Source organism: Lutjanus erythropterus, chromosome 21, assembly GCF_056507025.1.
Source record: "Lutjanus erythropterus isolate fLutEry1 chromosome 21, fLutEry1.hap2, whole genome shotgun sequence".
In the NCBI taxonomy this organism is placed as follows: Eukaryota; Metazoa; Chordata; class Actinopteri; order Lutjaniformes; family Lutjanidae; genus Lutjanus; species Lutjanus erythropterus.
In genome coordinates, this window is record NC_139337.1 from 16,161,573 (window position 1) to 16,178,216 (window position 16,644).

Genomic DNA, 16,644 nt, shown 5'->3' on the forward strand with positions numbered 1-16,644 from the left:
CACATTTTCTTAACTTTAACGCCACCCAAAAGGGCACTATAGCATGTTTTGTCAACTAGAAGGGCACAATGTGCCGCTCTAGAGGGCACTTTTCTACATTTTCTTCACTGGATGGGCAACGTAAAGAGCACTTCTCCACATTTTCTTCACTGGAAGGGCACTCAAGAGGACCCTTTATCATGTTTTATCTATCATAGGATATCCAAGAGGGCTCCTGCAGTGTTTTTCAAACATAGCTGCAGCAGGGGGTCGATTTCCCCAAACCAAATGTCCACCAGTGCAAAACTCATGCACACAGGCTTGTCTGAAGATGCAGAACACCCCTTCTGTACCTCAGCAAAATGAAAAGCTGCTGCAATCAATATGAAACAGATTTAGAGCCTCAAAATTACCATCATACACACTTTAATCATTTTTGACAAATCACGGGCTTTAGTCCATCTTATCCTTTTCTCTCCCCTCTTTAAAAACACAGAGCTGATGGGACTAAAACGCTGCTAATTATTTGCTATAGGCTGAGTAAGCAGTGTGGACGATGTCAGTGTGCTGAGGGAAATACCAACAGAAGGTTCATAAATGCAGGCATTAACCAGCCAGATTTAAGCCCATAGCGCTGCTGTGCACGACCAGTTTCAGAACATTTGCTTTATCTTTAAAAGCTCTGCCTGCTGTAAACAATCAGGGCCAAACTTATGGGATGCCTGTTGGCTAAAATACACAAAGAAAAGAGGTGAGAGAAGAGGCTTAGCTTTGGACTTTGAAGCTTTTTTTGTTTCGTAAATATGCACTTCTATGCACATATGAGCTCACAACATATGCATGTGTGTTTGAACATAAGTCTGGAGCATTAATCCAAGCCGGTCACTTGAGGCGACAACATGGCAAGAACAAAGTCAGTAGTGAGGCTTATTGCAGATGCCTAACACCTCTGAAAAGGAGGCCTGTGCCCCATAAAATAAAAGCTTTTCACAGCATTAAAAGAAACATTCAGTGAGCAAAAAGCTGATAAAGAGCCAGTTTCTCTTCATGCTGCAGATTAAAACTCATACAGAAGACTTTACCTATTTCACACATGGGTAACTATAAACAACAGATGTGGTGGAAGTTTTTTGGACACGTTACACATTTTGAACATCCAATGAGAAGTTTTCCCCAGTTTTTCCAAGCAGCGGTGATACACAGGCCTGCCACAACTGGATATGCTCATATTGACAGGGGGTAGGAAAACACAGACTTTATACTTGTGTAAAAAAAGATGGTTAGAAGAAAAAGTGGTGATTCCTTACTCAGTTAATGAGTGAAGAATTCTGAAATGCACCCAAAGTATAAGTAAAAAGTAGCCATCTGGAGGACAGAGATGGACAGTATCTAAGTACTAAGACAACTTTTAACTTTTACTCAACACATTTTAACACAAATATCTTTCTGTGTCTTACCAGCCCAGTGCACTTATGGATACACCAAGGAATCGTCTTTTCTATGTGTTATCGTTCCATCCATTCAAGTTGAAATTGGTCTTGGTCTTGGGAGGGCAGTGTGCAATGATGCAAAACAAAAATAATTCCCCTAAAATGCATTAAACTAAATTAATGAGGCTGCGCTGACTAGAAAATTACAGATTTTTGTGTTAAAAATGTTTGGAGTAATTGAAAAGATGTCAGGAAAATAAATACTCAAACAAAGAACACATACCTGTAAAATCTACACACACACACACAAACACACACACACACACACACACACACACACACACAGACACACACAAACATTTTCTAGCATCCCTATCCTATCTTTTTCTCCCTCAGGCGGACTCAGACTGACACAGCATAATTCATCTGTTAACACATTTCTTCTTTCCATCTCTACCTTGCTGCTCATTTGTCTGCCTCTCTCTCTCTCTCTCTCTCTCACACACACACACACAAACACACACTAACACACACACACACACTAAGACTCCTCTCCTCTCACGCTTACAAAGATCCTTTTCCAGCCCTCACAGCTGGCCCCTAACTGGCCTAAGGTGTTTTAAATAGCTGAACAGAGCAAGTATGAGAGCAGGACGGGGAGATGAAACAAAGGAGATTAAAGAAAGAGAGGGGGTGGCAAAAACCTGCTTCTTTGCCCCCTGTGGTCCTCAGTGCCAGCCAGCGGTTTTTCGACGTGGGTTTTTCGTGAGTAACTGGACTGTGGCGAGCAGCCACCCCATATATTTTCCTCAGAGCTCCTGGTGGAGCAGTCCTTGAGAAAAGGACTGCTCCACCAGGAGCATCGGTGAGCAAGAAAAGGGGAGGCGGCAGGTTAGAGGAAATGAAAAAGTACGGAAAAAGGAGAAAAAAAAGGATGTAATATAAGGTTCATCCTTGAAGGCCGTATCCAATTACTCGTCCATCGCAATGCTGTTTCTGTTGCCGTGGTAACGATTGGCAACAATTTATTTCTCCCTTTTCCCTCCCTGTACCCTCTGAACTGTATTTATTTGCACTTTTTCTGCCTCCTCTCTGCTTAACGGCAGGAGTCGGATGAAAAACATCAGCATGATGCCTCACTGGGTAACGCAGACACGGCGGACACAGAGGAAGAATGCCTCAGTTCATTAAGAAACACCACTCTCTATTAAGAAGGAGTTGAAATAATGCAATAAAGCCACTGTTGTCTAATTCCCAAACACCATGGAAGCTATCACAGCTGTCCTCCTGATTTGGCACTGAACTAAAGTTTGAGATAACCAGAACAAATTGAAAGATGAGCAAAACTTCTCAGCACTTGACCTTTTCTACCTGGGCTGCTTTGTGTGTCTCTTTGTGCTTCTTCACATTCCCTCTCCATGAAAAACTGATTTTTTTTCAGGCCTTGAAGGTTGCTTAGAAACCACACAAACATCTTTAAAAAGGCGATTATTCTACGCCAAAGCCTCCAAAGCTTCAAAACGCAGACTTCGGTCTGTGTGCGAAAGCCAGATAATTACCCAAGCACAGGCCTATCCCACTCATTCCTTAATTGGCTGTCACAAAGTTGGACAGAAGTGAGGAAAAAAAACAGAAAAGAAAAGAAAAAGTCACAGTCAAAGTCACACTTCCAAACTGCAGGTTGCAAATTATGGAATAAAATGGCTTTTTTCTTGTTGCTGACATGCACATAAATCCAAACACACATGAACAGCATGTATTCACTTTAATCAGTACATGTGAGCGCATGTATGAACATGTAAGCACGTGTGTGGGAGTTTGTGTGTGTGTGTCATACCTCTCCTCACGATTCTGGCCCACACAAACTCGCCCGCCGTGGCGAGGGGTCGGGTTGCTGCAGGATCGCTGGCGGACCTGGAAGCCGATGCCGCAGCTGGTGCTGCAGGGAGACCAGGAAGTCCAGGGAGTCCATGCTCCGTTTCTATGGAGACACACATAGCAACATCACTCTATGCTTCTTGATAGGGAGGTGATGGTAGGTGAAAGAGCACAACGGCAAGATTATAGAGAGATATGGCAACACTTTATTTAAAGGAGTGTGTATTACACTGTCACAGCCATGCCATTACACCTGTTACGAACATGAAGGAGAGTGTGTGTTTATAACTGCTGTCATTCAGTGTCATTCATTCACTGTTTAGCTTTATGTTTTAACATCATATTATTATATGTGGCTGGTTTTGACACTGGCCATCATGAGACCATTATAAGTGTGTCATGAATATTTTCCTTCACCTTGTAATCAAAATTCCAATTCTCATGTAATTCTTCTGTATTTTATTCCCACCTCTGTGTGTTTCTTATGTATCTCTTATGTATTTTCCCATGTCACTAAGCAGAACATGTGAAGGAATAATCCATGCCATTTTGACAGGAAATAGTAGGTGTACACAGGTACAGTGATACTAATTAAGGTTCCATTGGTATCTCCTATGTTTACCCTACTATTTTATATTAATATGGCTGCCAAGAAAAAGGTATATTAAGTACATATATCAACAATGAACCCATTGCTTGTCACTGGTTTGACAAATATTAATTAACCAGTGAGTATTTTGATAAACAATTAATAGTTCAAGAATAAAGAAAATACACAAAGCATTTGTTTTAGCATATGAAGATAATCTGTGTTTTCCTGTTTGTGTTTCATTATAAATTTAATATCTTTGGCTCTGGAAACTTGCGATAAGCATTTATCATTACTTTCACACATTAATTAGACTAAAAGATTAACCTGATCATTAAAAAACAATAGATAAATGAATTAATAATGAAAACAATCCTTGTCTGCTTTGCCTTATCAAGTCAACCGTTGTTTGTCTCATGCAAGGATATGCTCACGAGCGCAGACAAAAGATGAAGGCACAGCAGCAGCAGCAGCATCTCAGTTAATTTTAACTTTAAGTGTTAAAACCAGTATCATATCAGCTGAATGAGTGAAAAAACAACACCCAATCAACACTTGTTAGCCACAAATAGCTGCCACTGAATATGCAACATGGAAGAATTATCCGTGTGTGGATTTTTGATGAGTAGGTGTGAGGATGCAGTGAATAAATTAACAAATTTTTATATCTATCCCCTTCCTGTACCTCTCATTTACCCTCTTCTTGACAGAGACATGCATATTCAAAGACAGAGGAAAGAAGTACAGATGATGTGCTGGTGAGCTCACCTGGAGCAGTTAGCGACCTCCACGCTGATGCCATGGCACTGCTGGCCCCCACACTGAGGGGCGGGGTTATCACACGCTCGTGTCCGACACAGACAAGACCCCGCGCTGCCTCCATCATTATGACTGCATGTGGACCAGCCTGACCAGGCACCAAAGCCTCCATCAACAGTCACGTTACGGATCTGTTAGTGATGAAAAGGGAAGAAAAAAAAAATAAATAAAGCATTTAAGAGCAATGGCTTTTCTCAGAAAGTGGTCATTGCATTAGACTGATGCTCTCAGGGATGTGTTGCTCTGGGAAACGCAGCCCACGGCTACTACGGTGGATGCAAACAGAAATCAATTTTCTTCAAATAGATGCAAAAATAACTGCGTTACATCATCTGAAATTGTGCAGTTATGTGGACAAAAATGTGCTGTAAACAGGAGGAAGATATATGAAAATTGTCTCAGGATATGATGAGATTCCAGAAGAGCAAAAGAGGGACTCAGAAAGGCAAATCAATGCTGTGAATGGACACATTCAAAAGACAGAAATATGAGGGAATAAAAGTGGCAGCATAAATAGATATCTGAAGCAAAACAGAATGAAACAGGAAGGCTCCGATATTACAGGAGCTATGAATTACGAGCGATGTCCCGGGCATATAAGCTAAATACAAAAAAGCACCGATGTGAGATTCAGAGCTGCGGATGATATGAGCCATGTCGCCGCTACATTTCAGGGTGATTTAAAAATGCAAAGAACACTCTCATACGGGGAGAAAAGAGAGCGTGATCATCAGCTGCTCTGGCAGAAGCAGAAATAACGTCTGCCCTCCGCTCTTACTGGTAATTGAACTCTGCCGTGCGCCTAAATGGGGGACGCTCGGCTAAGACAGACAACATTTGCATCAATGGGCTGCAGGGAAACCAAACAACTAGACGGAGACAGACAATATCACATCTCTTTCAGCAGTCATTTACAGCTGAGACCATAAATGATATAATACATATGTTATGACCATTTTATGCCGCGTATTTGTCCCTAAAAATACATATAAATAAATAAAAAGTTGTTTTTTACTGATGCTTTCATTAAAATATGAAAGCAGAATGGAAAGGACACCAGAAACAGGATGACAGATTAACTCTGAAGGATGATGAAAAACCCTCATGTTTCATGTGGATTCTAAGAGAAGCATTTCTTTTTCACAGGCTGAAATTGCAACAGCTGTCTCTATTTTTATTCTAAAGAATACTTTAAAAGCATGTTTTTGGAGTGCGGGTTGATTAAAATGACTTTTAGAAAAAATTGGGTTCTTTTAAAAACATTTCCGCTCTTAGAAATTCTGCCATTATTCCTGTAGGACTGAGGATCAACCCAAAACTATTTGCTTCTTAAGAACCTTTTTTTTTTGAAGAAAGATTTAGTCAAGGGTTCTTTGTAAGACTAAAGGTTCCATTAAGAACCCATTTTGAAGGGACTGTTGAAATCTTTACTTTCATCTAGATAAAACCCTTGGAATATAAAAGAGTTCTCAGTAGAACCCCCTGGGTTGGGTTCTTGATAAAGCCCTTGGAACATAAAAGGGTTTGTGGTAGAGCCCCCTGAGTGGTTTCTTGATAAAGCCTTTAAAATATAAAAGTTCTTGGTAGAGCCCCACGAGTAAGATCTTGTTCCACCCTTAGAAATTGAAAAAGATTCTGTCTGGACCCTCCAGAGAGGGTTTTGGGTAGAACCATTACACCATAGAAGGGTTCTCATTTATAACCTCTCACAGGGAAACTTTTCACAGATGGGTCTAGGTATAAGTCTTTATGTTGGGTTCTATGTTAGGTAGAAGTCTGTGAAAGGGTTTCAACTGGAACCTTCATAAAAGGTTCAACCAGGAACCCAAAAGCTTTCTCCTATGAGGACAAGCTTAAGAACCCTTGATAGTTTTAGTTCACACCTTTATTTCTAAGAGTGTACCTGAGTGGGAACATACAGAACAGTGAGTCAGACTTGTTCCTTCCCTTAAAAAGGCATTCGTATTTGTTGCTCGTTTCCGTATAGATGTGAGTGAGCCTGTGGTGCCAGATGGTGCTTATGAACAGGTTGGTAAAACGCACCTCCCGTCTCTGCCCACACAACGAAACTCAGTGTGCAAACCCCTTGACTGGCCTCCAGCTCCACACTTCCAGACATCCCGCCAGTTTAGCCTTTTTTCAAAACTGTTAATGGACTCACAGGGAGCAAAACGCTAACTGTGATAAAAGACGACTCCTTGTTCTTCAGTTTTCACGTCTTCGTATCCAAGTGTTCCCGGCAGACAATTTTCTCATCCTGGTCTGGCTTCAGAAGCCCCATTGTATAGCCATTTCTCTCTGCCAGCATACAAAGTTATTACTGCCAAAGTTAATTCACGCTCACTCTAAATGGATTGGACCTGGTTAGACTGAGGTTAAGTGAGTAAATACATATTCCATGTGGGCAGTGGTATGTATCCAAACGAAAATATATCAAACCTAAAGGACTAGTGGCTGCACTGCTGGTGGAAGCATGGGTATTATCTTTGCTGAAACCCTGCACTTAAAGGAATTGTTAAAAGACAGTTAGCTTAGCTTAGTATAAAGACTGGAAAACAAAGGGAAATACCTGCCAGCACCTCTAAAGCTAACTAATTAACACATTGTGTGCTTTAGTTTCATATGAGCAGTGACTTTTTACACAGTATTGTACTGCTGTGGACAGGGTCAAGAGTAAAATGTATTTTAGCCACTTAAAAAAGGATCACTCTCAGTTCAAGTGTATGTTATATTTAGAATATTTTCACTGCTTTACTTTTCTGATGGGGAATCACCTTTATATAAGCCAAATATCACCAGACTCCAAGGGCCAAAGAAGTCATTACACTTTGCAGATGGCGGGAGGGGCTTGTCTACCACACTCTCGATCAATTACCTTGTTTGTGGTATTGTCAGACCTTTTAAAACACTGAGGTCACACAATGACACAAACAAACTAACCGATGTGAGATAAAATGAATGCTTTTGCAAATATGGTTTGGCTGAGGGGGGAGAGAGTCATGTACTATTGGTAATACACTGACTGTTGATAAGTATCTCATATACTCCATTTTAAATAATCAAATCTATCAATATGAATGAAAGTATGACCGTGTTTGATGCAGTAATAACCACAGAAATGCTCTGATTGGCTGAAGGAGGAGGAAAGAAAATACATGTTGAGCTGCAGCCTGCAATGACTTGGCAAAATTATATTGTGTGTGCCTGTTTAAGCACATATGCACGTATGGCTGTGGGTGTCTATGTATATATCTGAATGCATATGTGGATGCAGTGTTGGCCAAGTTTCTGCCAGAGCTCTGCTGACAGATTCCACAGGGTGCGCGGTGGCTGGAGTGCCAAATATTCTTCGGAACATGAGGCCACATTAAAAGGGTACGGAGTCATACCGCACTCTCTGCTGTGACTGGCTTAAGAATGATGCCTGCGAAAGGCTGAAAAAAGGCAGAGCCGCGCTGAAATTGATAGGCTTACCGCCCCCTAATACCGCTCCCAAATTTGGTGCACGTTAAAATAAATGGAAGAGCTGTTTTGCTAATGAACAAGCCGTCAGAGGTGAATGATTGAGGCAGCGCTCTAGATCATTCCCAGGGCGCACGTTGCTCCCTTAAAGTCAAGTTGTTGAGTCCCGAGATGCCCTTCTTTGGTGAGGATATGTTGCTCAGGCTGGTTTTAGAGGCTGCTGCTTGTAAGCTGCGAGTTTATGGAGAGAATACAGAGCAGGCTGTAGCTTTCAAAGGAGAGGGACGCAGACGAATGTGGGCATTAAATTCACGTGAAGAGAAGAGCGTTGAAGGCCGAGGACGGATAATTGTGTTTTCTCTGTACTTAAGTAGAGTTTTCAGGTATATTTCAGTTTGAAGAAGTAAAGAAATTGAATTTGTACAGAGTGTTTTTTTTCCACAAGTATCTCTACTTCTATTTGAGTAAAGGATGTGTGAACTTTTGCCACCTCTCCAAGTTAACTACAATGAGATGTGTAAATATCAGGCATCTACTCACGGGGCATTTTGTGATGCTCTGCTCCCATTGGCTCATTCTGACACTTTCCTCCAGCGTGGTGCATTTCTTCAACAACAGGTCCCAACCACAGTACGGGTCTCTGGCCCCTACACAGGCCCTGAAAGGACAAAGAGAATAAAGTTCACTTGTTAATGGCCTTTTATTAAACCGTCACATGTGAATACAGATAGCTCTGCACTGTGACAAGATATGAAATCAAACATCAGGTTCAGACAGGAAGATTAAAAAGTGCAAGATTATGGAGAAAGTTGGGAGATAAGGTGGTGGGAGAAATGATGGACGTAAAAATGGGGAATGGGAGAGATAAGATGGGAGATGGAGGTGGGGGAGAGAAGGGTACACATGAAAGAAGAGATTGGCAAAAAAGCGAGTGTGGAGAAAATGAACATAAAAGGGAATAGATCTGCAACATTTAGATTAATCTATGAGACAACTGAAAGGATGAGGATTTGCTACTTTTCTTTATCATTTATGTCAGCAAATGAGTCACTGGATTTTGGACTGTTGTTTGGACGAAAGAGCCCATGTGAAGACTTTGGCCTCTGGGAAATTGCGATGAGCATATTTCACAATTTTTTGAGACTTTATAGACAAATCAATTAATTGTGAAAATAATTGTTTATTAAAATAATCATCAGTTCCTAATAATATTGCCTAAATATTCACAGGCAGTAGCTGATTAAAGGGGTTTCTGCATAAGAAAAAAATTCCATCACTGCCCAACTCTGCACATACTTTTTAATTAAGTTGTAATAATGTTATGTGTCGACACTGTTAAGCATGTTACACATATTTGCATAATACTTTGTTGCACATCTATGAGCTGTTAAATTCACAGTTAATCAAAATAACAGTTTTGGTCCTGGTAACTGATATGCATTTTGTGCGTAATATAGAGATAAGGACACAAATTAGGCAAGTTATGCATTTTATATACACGTGTTGGTCCAAAAGTCTGTGTTGGTATTTGGACAGTATTTCAATTATATTTAACAACTTAGAATAACACTCAGAATTTTACTTTAGGGTAAAGAAAATACTTTAATTGGAAAACTGGAAACTTTTAAGTTGACTTGCCTTAAATTTATGTTGCATTAATAAAAAGTGTTGATTTGAATATATATAATAAAATATATAATATATATTTAACTTCAAGCAGTTGTGTTGACCTAAATTATGAAATTGATTTTTAAAAAAACAACTTATTTGTATTACCAATTGAAGTAATTTTCTTTTATGTTGGTCCAACATGTTTTTCAGAGTAGACTAAATGATTAAACGTACCATATGTGAGTCCTGCTGCTAGGGGTTTCTCTCACATTAAAACAACAGACGTAGTTTGACGTTATCGTAAAGAAGCATGGGCTCATGGGAGTTATTCTCTTCATTTTAAAACAACTGCCATAACTGATGAAAATCTGACATGACTCAAGCCTAAATTATGGTCATGGATGAGGTAAAATGAATATAAACGTTATACTAACATTGTGTTTAGTCACATTCATTCCTCACTCTCTGGAGTATTTGATGTAATGAGCAGATCCTATGTTTTCCCTTAAGTCATAGTGAAACACACTGTTACCATGAATAAATTATAGATTTCTCTGTGTTTGAACATTGTTTGAAACATCCGTACAAAACTTAACAAAATATATAACTCACGTCTTGCATTTTAAGACATTTTAATGTGAAAATGTTACGTATAGCTTTAACCGATTAATTGTGAAAAGAAACGGAAGATTAAACAGTAATGAAAACAAACTTAAGTTGCAGCACTAGAAGAGAAGGAGACAGAGAAGAGGAGAGATAAGACAGACAAAATAAAAATGTTAATTTTGTTTATGAATGCAGAGTACTGAGATGCTCTACAATGCTTATACTGCTTCAGCGTCCTAAAAATTATGACTGAACACAACGTGCTGACTGATTTCTCAGGTAATCTTCAGCCAGGATTATAGTTTTGTGTCCGCACACACACACGTACACACAAATTTCTCACTCAAATAGCTTATCAGCCCAACAAATATTCACTGTGAGGATACAAAGATAGCTGGATCTGTCTCTGCTTTATCTGCTTAAGGTTGTTTATTGAGTCCAATAAAAAAGCCTGATGTTACTCTTTTCATGCAAATACGAGTCTGCGGTGACAGCGCAATGACATATCTCTGAGCCATGAGCATCAGTGCAGCCTGACATGCCCCGAGTGAAACGTAACCATAGTTGTCCGTGGCTTTCATAACAATGTACTGAGCGCAGACACAAATATGAGTGCACTTATGCAAGGACACAAGATCATATGCATCCATCCATACGAAAATGCAGAAAGGCAAACACAGTCTAACACACACACGAGGTGGCTGACGTAGCGTCTGGGTGGCTAACAAGAAGCTGAGAGTTGTGGACAAGGATATCAGGGATGACGACAGCAGTGCAAAATGAAAGGGAGACAGAACAAGCTAATACCTGTCTTTCAGAGGGGCCTTAAGGGCCTTGCAGATTGCACACCACCCATCAGTGAGCCAAACAGCAAACAGGGAGAGAGACTGCCTTCTAATATTTCAAACCAGTAAACATCAAAGAAATGTCAGCGATGGACCCAGTATCTCCCCCTTTACTATAGCTGCCAGTCTGTGTGTTTTATTTCTTTTTTCTGTTGTGTTGTTTTTCCCCACTCTCACTTAAAGGGATGGTTCAGATTATTTGAAGCTGGGTTGTTAAATGTACTTAGATGCCAGTTGGCACACCCCAATTTGGAGAAGCAGAGAGGAGCACCAGCATGGAAGCTATGGTCTGCAACTAAAGGTATTTTAGTAACTTACAAAGGTCCAGCAACAAAAAAACAATAGCCACTTTACTTTGCCATCAGGCAGCCTCTTCTGACTGGAAACTGCTGTTATAAAAAGCCAAATATCACTCCCATCACATCACAAACTCCTAAGCAAAATCAAGTCACTTTAACTTGCAGAACTTGGGAGTTGCCTTGATCTGTTAGTGTTATTTTGTGACTTTCTTGAGTCTGAACTATCCTTTTAAAATACCAAAGACCGTGGACAGGCAGCTCCTGTCTTCTGCAAGGCAAAGTGACTGGTTTTGCCTATGGAGCTTGGTTGGTTTGGCGAGAGCGATATATGGCTTCTATAATGGCAGTTTCCTGTCAGAAAAGCCTGTCTGACAGCAAGGAAAAGTAGCAAGAACATTCTAAATATAGTGTACCTTTAAACTGATATTGATGTTTTTAGCTGGTCCTTTTTTTAAGTGGCTTTTGCTGACCCTGTCCACAGCAGGTCATTGCTTAGCTTCCATGCTGGTACTCCTCTTTGCTCATACAACCCTACATACATGATATATTTCAAAATATCCCTTTAAAAAAAAGGAAGAAAAAGCTGCAAAAGAGGTGATGAAATGCCATAATGGCTGCAGCATATATCACAGAGCCGCAGCTGTAACATGAAGCCTTCACTCCTCTGTGTATTCCAATAACAGCTCATTGTGCCAGAGATAAGGAATGCAGGTGTGATTCCTTTTTTCTGCGTGCGATGATGGATGGGATCCCAATCTTATGGTGAGTCTTCACACCCCAGGCTCTGTCTCGGGTTTTCTTTGCCAATATTTATGCCTTGACGGAGCGTCTTCCAGACAGACAGAAACTCAATACAGTATATCTGCTAAACACACACGCACACACATATCTGCGGCGGAGATGATGTGTGCGAGGCAGAAAAACGCACGGTTCAATGACGACGAGAGGAAGACAGTGAGACGGACAGACAGAGGGCAGCCGTCGGCACCTCCAGTGGCTCAGACAAAAGCTGATTTACAGGGTTTTAAATCTCAGCAAAGGCCCCTGACCAACACACAGGCCTGGCCCTCTTAGATAAAAAGCATCTTATGGAAGAGCTTTAAAACTTCGCTGTGTGCATATTTGCTTTTGACACTTTCCATTGAGATTAATGGTGTTGATTTGTGCGTGGACTCACTCTCTGCTCTTGTGGTAGCTGCATCTCTTGAGCGGGATCTTGATGACCTGGTCTCTTACACCCACATAAAGCTCGCTTCGGCTGTGCAGGATCAGCAGGCTTCGGATCGGCTGCCTCTTCCTGGGCGGGAACAACTCGATCTCCTCCAATAGGCAGCTGCCTGTGGACTGATTGAGGGGGGAAAGCACCTTCCTGATAGTACCGTAATCTGAAAGAAAGGGAGTAAGACAACAGAGGATTTGGTCACAAAGAGGAAGGAGGGTGTTTATCTGCATAAGAACAGGTAAAGTAGTGGAGACCAAAGGAGATAAGGGGTAAGAATAGCAGAGTTTGAAGAAGCAAAAACAACAAAATATATATCCTGGATGAGCCAAACTACACACAAGCTAGTGTGAACTCAGAGTGAACCGCACAACAATCATTTCCTGCTGAAATAAGACTGTCAAAAAGACTGGTGGTGGCTGCCATGCCAAGCTTGGCTATGCCATCAACATGCAGTGGTGTAGATGCAACCAGGGAATTGGTATGGCACCTGAATACATGATTTCTGGCCTACTTTTCTTTGAGGGGATATTCCGGGGGAAGAAACCACTTTGTAATTCTGAGAAAGAAGAGTATGGAAATGCATGTCATTGTGAATACGTCCTGACCTTTATTTTATTATGTAAGGTAGGTCCTGTGAGATAAAGTTTTTCTTTTGGGAGAGCTAAAACAAACATCATCTATTATACATGAAATCCCCTGGGAGAAGAAAAAGTAATTAGGCGCACAGAGATGCCAAGGGAAGAAGGGTGAATTGCTAATAGTTAGTTTCAAAGTAAGGAATGTAAATGTTAAGTTTTGCCCCAAGCAGTGTTGGCCAGAAACGCATTGCTCGGTAATGTGTCAAATAATATGATAACTTTTTCAAGTAACGAGTAGCGTAAGGGACCGCAATTTCAAATTCAGCTGTCTCACCGCTGTCCTATCAGTGAATAGACCGGGGACAGCCCAGTGTCTTGACGGCCCATTGTTCCGAAATCTAAATAGTCTGAAAAATGTCCCACTGGACCAAAAGCCTGCTTGTCCTGAAAACAACCTGGGCGTTGTTCTGAAAGCCCACTGCTCCGAAATTACACACTCTTCTACTTCTACTTCTGAACCAATTGAGATAAAACTCTCGTGAGTTTATTCCAACACTAAAAACTTGTCTGTGACAGTAAAATCACTTGATTTGCCATTTGGTGCAAGGCCAGAAGACAGCCTTTTGAGGACAAAGCCCCCATCAGTTCAGTACCATGGACATGGCCAGTGTTTGTTCTGTCGATATGTGCTACCTGTTGAGATGTACTACTTAGCGGCTCAGTGGATTAGCAGCTACTCTGCTATTGATTTGTGCTATGGTAGCACTTTTCGACAAGGCAGCATAAATGGTACCAGAGAGTGTGTATTTATGGTGCAATGGGCCTTCAGAGAAATTGGGAAATGGGCTATCAGACATTCGGAATCAATTGTAAATAAATTGTTTTGAGTTGTTTTTAACATTCACTCACTCTTTTACTATATTACTTACATATAAATACATTACATTATATATACAATAACACAGTGAGTGTAATATACATTTCATCCATTCATATCAAACTTCACTTTCATATGGTAATACTGGTACACTTTGCTGATTAACTGCTGCTAATCACACCACGATGTCACTTGCTTAGAGATGATCCTGCACCTTTAGTTTGACTTGAATAGCTTTTGTATAGTTTTGCTTTAAAATGTGTTCCTTTATTTTTATTATTTTAACTATTCATTCATTCCTTACTTTCTCTCTATTTATTTGTACACACTTCTCTGTCTTTGTGCTGCTGCAGCCCGCTGTGGATCAATAAAGGCTTATCTTAAAATGTCTCCCTTTCTAATTCAAGACGTGTTGAAATAATTGCCCTTGTTGTTGAGTAATTACTGTAGCAATATAATTCAATTAGTGATATGTATTATGTGATTACACTTTTCGAATAACTTGCCCAACACTGCCCAAGTTTTTTTTTTTTCTTTTTTCTGTACCTTCATTATCTCTCAACTCCGTAACTCGTTAAAACCGGTACTTTGGTGAACCAGGACTTTGAAAATCTTTTGCATTGAACTGAATTCTCTTCACGTTAACTGCAGGAGAAAAATGCTGCCGCAGGGGCTGAAATTACTAACGAGGGCTGAAAAACAAAGGAGGTGAAATCTGCTGCAAGCCACGTGTTTGAATAAAAGAACCCTACACCTTGACATCTCTGGACCCCCAGTTGGAGCTATCAGGTTTTCCACAACGGCCCCAATCAGCAGAGAGCGTTTAGGCGTTAATAATAGCATGTGATTAGGTACAATATGTGCACTACCCAATGGCCTTGGCAGTGTTTCAGATGTTTTCATTAGCGTCTGGTTAGTGTCTGGGGAACTTGCAGTGTGGGCAGCTCTGGACCGACGCTACATTGATCACAGCACCATGCAAACAATGAGAGGGGAGTTTTTGAGGGAGATGCCAAGCACGGAGCCAGTGAACTGGAACAGGCCGTGCGTGCGTGTGTGAGAGTGTGTGCTCCTATGTGTGATGTCCTAAAATAACACTGACGCTACAACGGGACGATCGTGTTGACATTTCCCAGTGGGCCTATGGTACATTAGCGCAGTGAAGTGGGTCACTACGTACGAATTCTGCTCAGTACATCCGGTCATAATCCATATTGTCTGTTGTATCATAATACAGGGCAGACACCGAACGCTGCTGGCGTCTCGCTGATACTGTTTCCAGCACTTTGCCAAGTCTAACATCACATATTGTCACACCAGTATGATCAAACAGGCTACTGATAAGCAGGCAGTGCCATGCAGTTCAGACAGGGGAAACGTGGAGGGGTTAAATCAGAGCTGTACGTACGTCTGTGTTATTAATTACCCGTCTGTCTGCTTTTGACACATGGCTGTTGGCTGTTTCATGATTACGATCTCTCGGTGAGGGAGTGCATGGGAGTGATATGTGGTGTGTTGTGTGTGTCAGTGCATATGGAGGACATATGGAGGTAAAGAGTGATCAAACTTGTGTCAGAAGACGAAGCTTTGATGTTTCCTCAGCTACAGATCTATTGCCTTCATTACTCTTCTCGCAGGCCTCGTTTGTTCTCATGCTCGAAGTGCATTTCAAGGACTCAAAGCCCCTGAACTTGGTTTTGCATTTAAGTATTCATCTATAACAATCGATACTCTTCACAAGAAAATCATCAATTAAAGCTGTAGGGGCTATGTCTACTAAAGTGTTTTTTCCTAGAGCAAGCGTACTTTTAAAATAAAATGCTGCACTCATCACTGTTACTTTTTAATTCGCCGTCCAATCACAGCGGAGCAGGGACAGGACAAATAGGCTGTCATAAACTTTATCCTGCTCATACCTCTTCAACCAAGCTATTCATCTATTTTCAGGTTTTGAATCAAATGACCATGCTCATCCAGATGTTTCCTCATCTGCAAAATCTCATGAACAGGGTTCCTACACCTGTTCTGAAGTCAAATGCAACCATGTTCAAGGTGCATTTTCAAGCTTTCCAGAACCTCATAGCTGTGGTAAATTATGATTAGTCCCTTTTTCATTTCTTCACCACATTCAGTCAGATGTCATTTTGCCATAAACATAATTATGTTTTGTGATAGCATTCTACAGAACAGTGACAAATAAAAGGAAAACATAAAACAAGCACTCAAACAACTACTAAACAAATAATTTCAATTTAAAATTTAAAATTTTAAATCTTTTTCATTTGTTTTTCAATCTTCTTTTTCAAGCAAACAACTCTGTTTTTATATTCAAACTATTTGGGAAAGAGTGTCTCAGCTGAAATAATGCTGCACCTTGTGCACTCTGAGTGATTTCAGAGGAGCGTCTGATGTTTTCATATAAGAAAAAAAAAATGCTCTGGTGGGACCA

At 40.7% G+C, this 16,644-nt stretch overlaps 1 protein-coding gene across 2 annotated transcripts in view; it reads right to left on the minus strand.

Annotated features, from left to right (window-relative positions):
* sema5a (sema domain, seven thrombospondin repeats (type 1 and type 1-like), transmembrane domain (TM) and short cytoplasmic domain, (semaphorin) 5A) overlaps positions 1–16,644 on the minus strand; it is a 173,942-nt gene that overhangs the window by 53,316 nt on the left and 103,982 nt on the right. For both annotated transcript variants that reach the window (XR_014772698.1, XM_084747092.1), the window contains exons 11-14: positions 12,696–12,903; positions 8,698–8,815; positions 4,645–4,826; positions 3,247–3,390 (exon numbers count right to left, since the gene is read on the minus strand). Coding sequence is in view for 1 of the 2 variants with exons in the window: in XM_084747092.1 (XP_084603218.1) it covers positions 3,247–3,390; positions 4,645–4,826; positions 8,698–8,815; positions 12,696–12,903 (652 nt within the window). In the remaining variant the exon portion in view is untranslated. The remainder of the gene's footprint in view (positions 1–3,246; positions 3,391–4,644; positions 4,827–8,697; positions 8,816–12,695; positions 12,904–16,644) is intronic.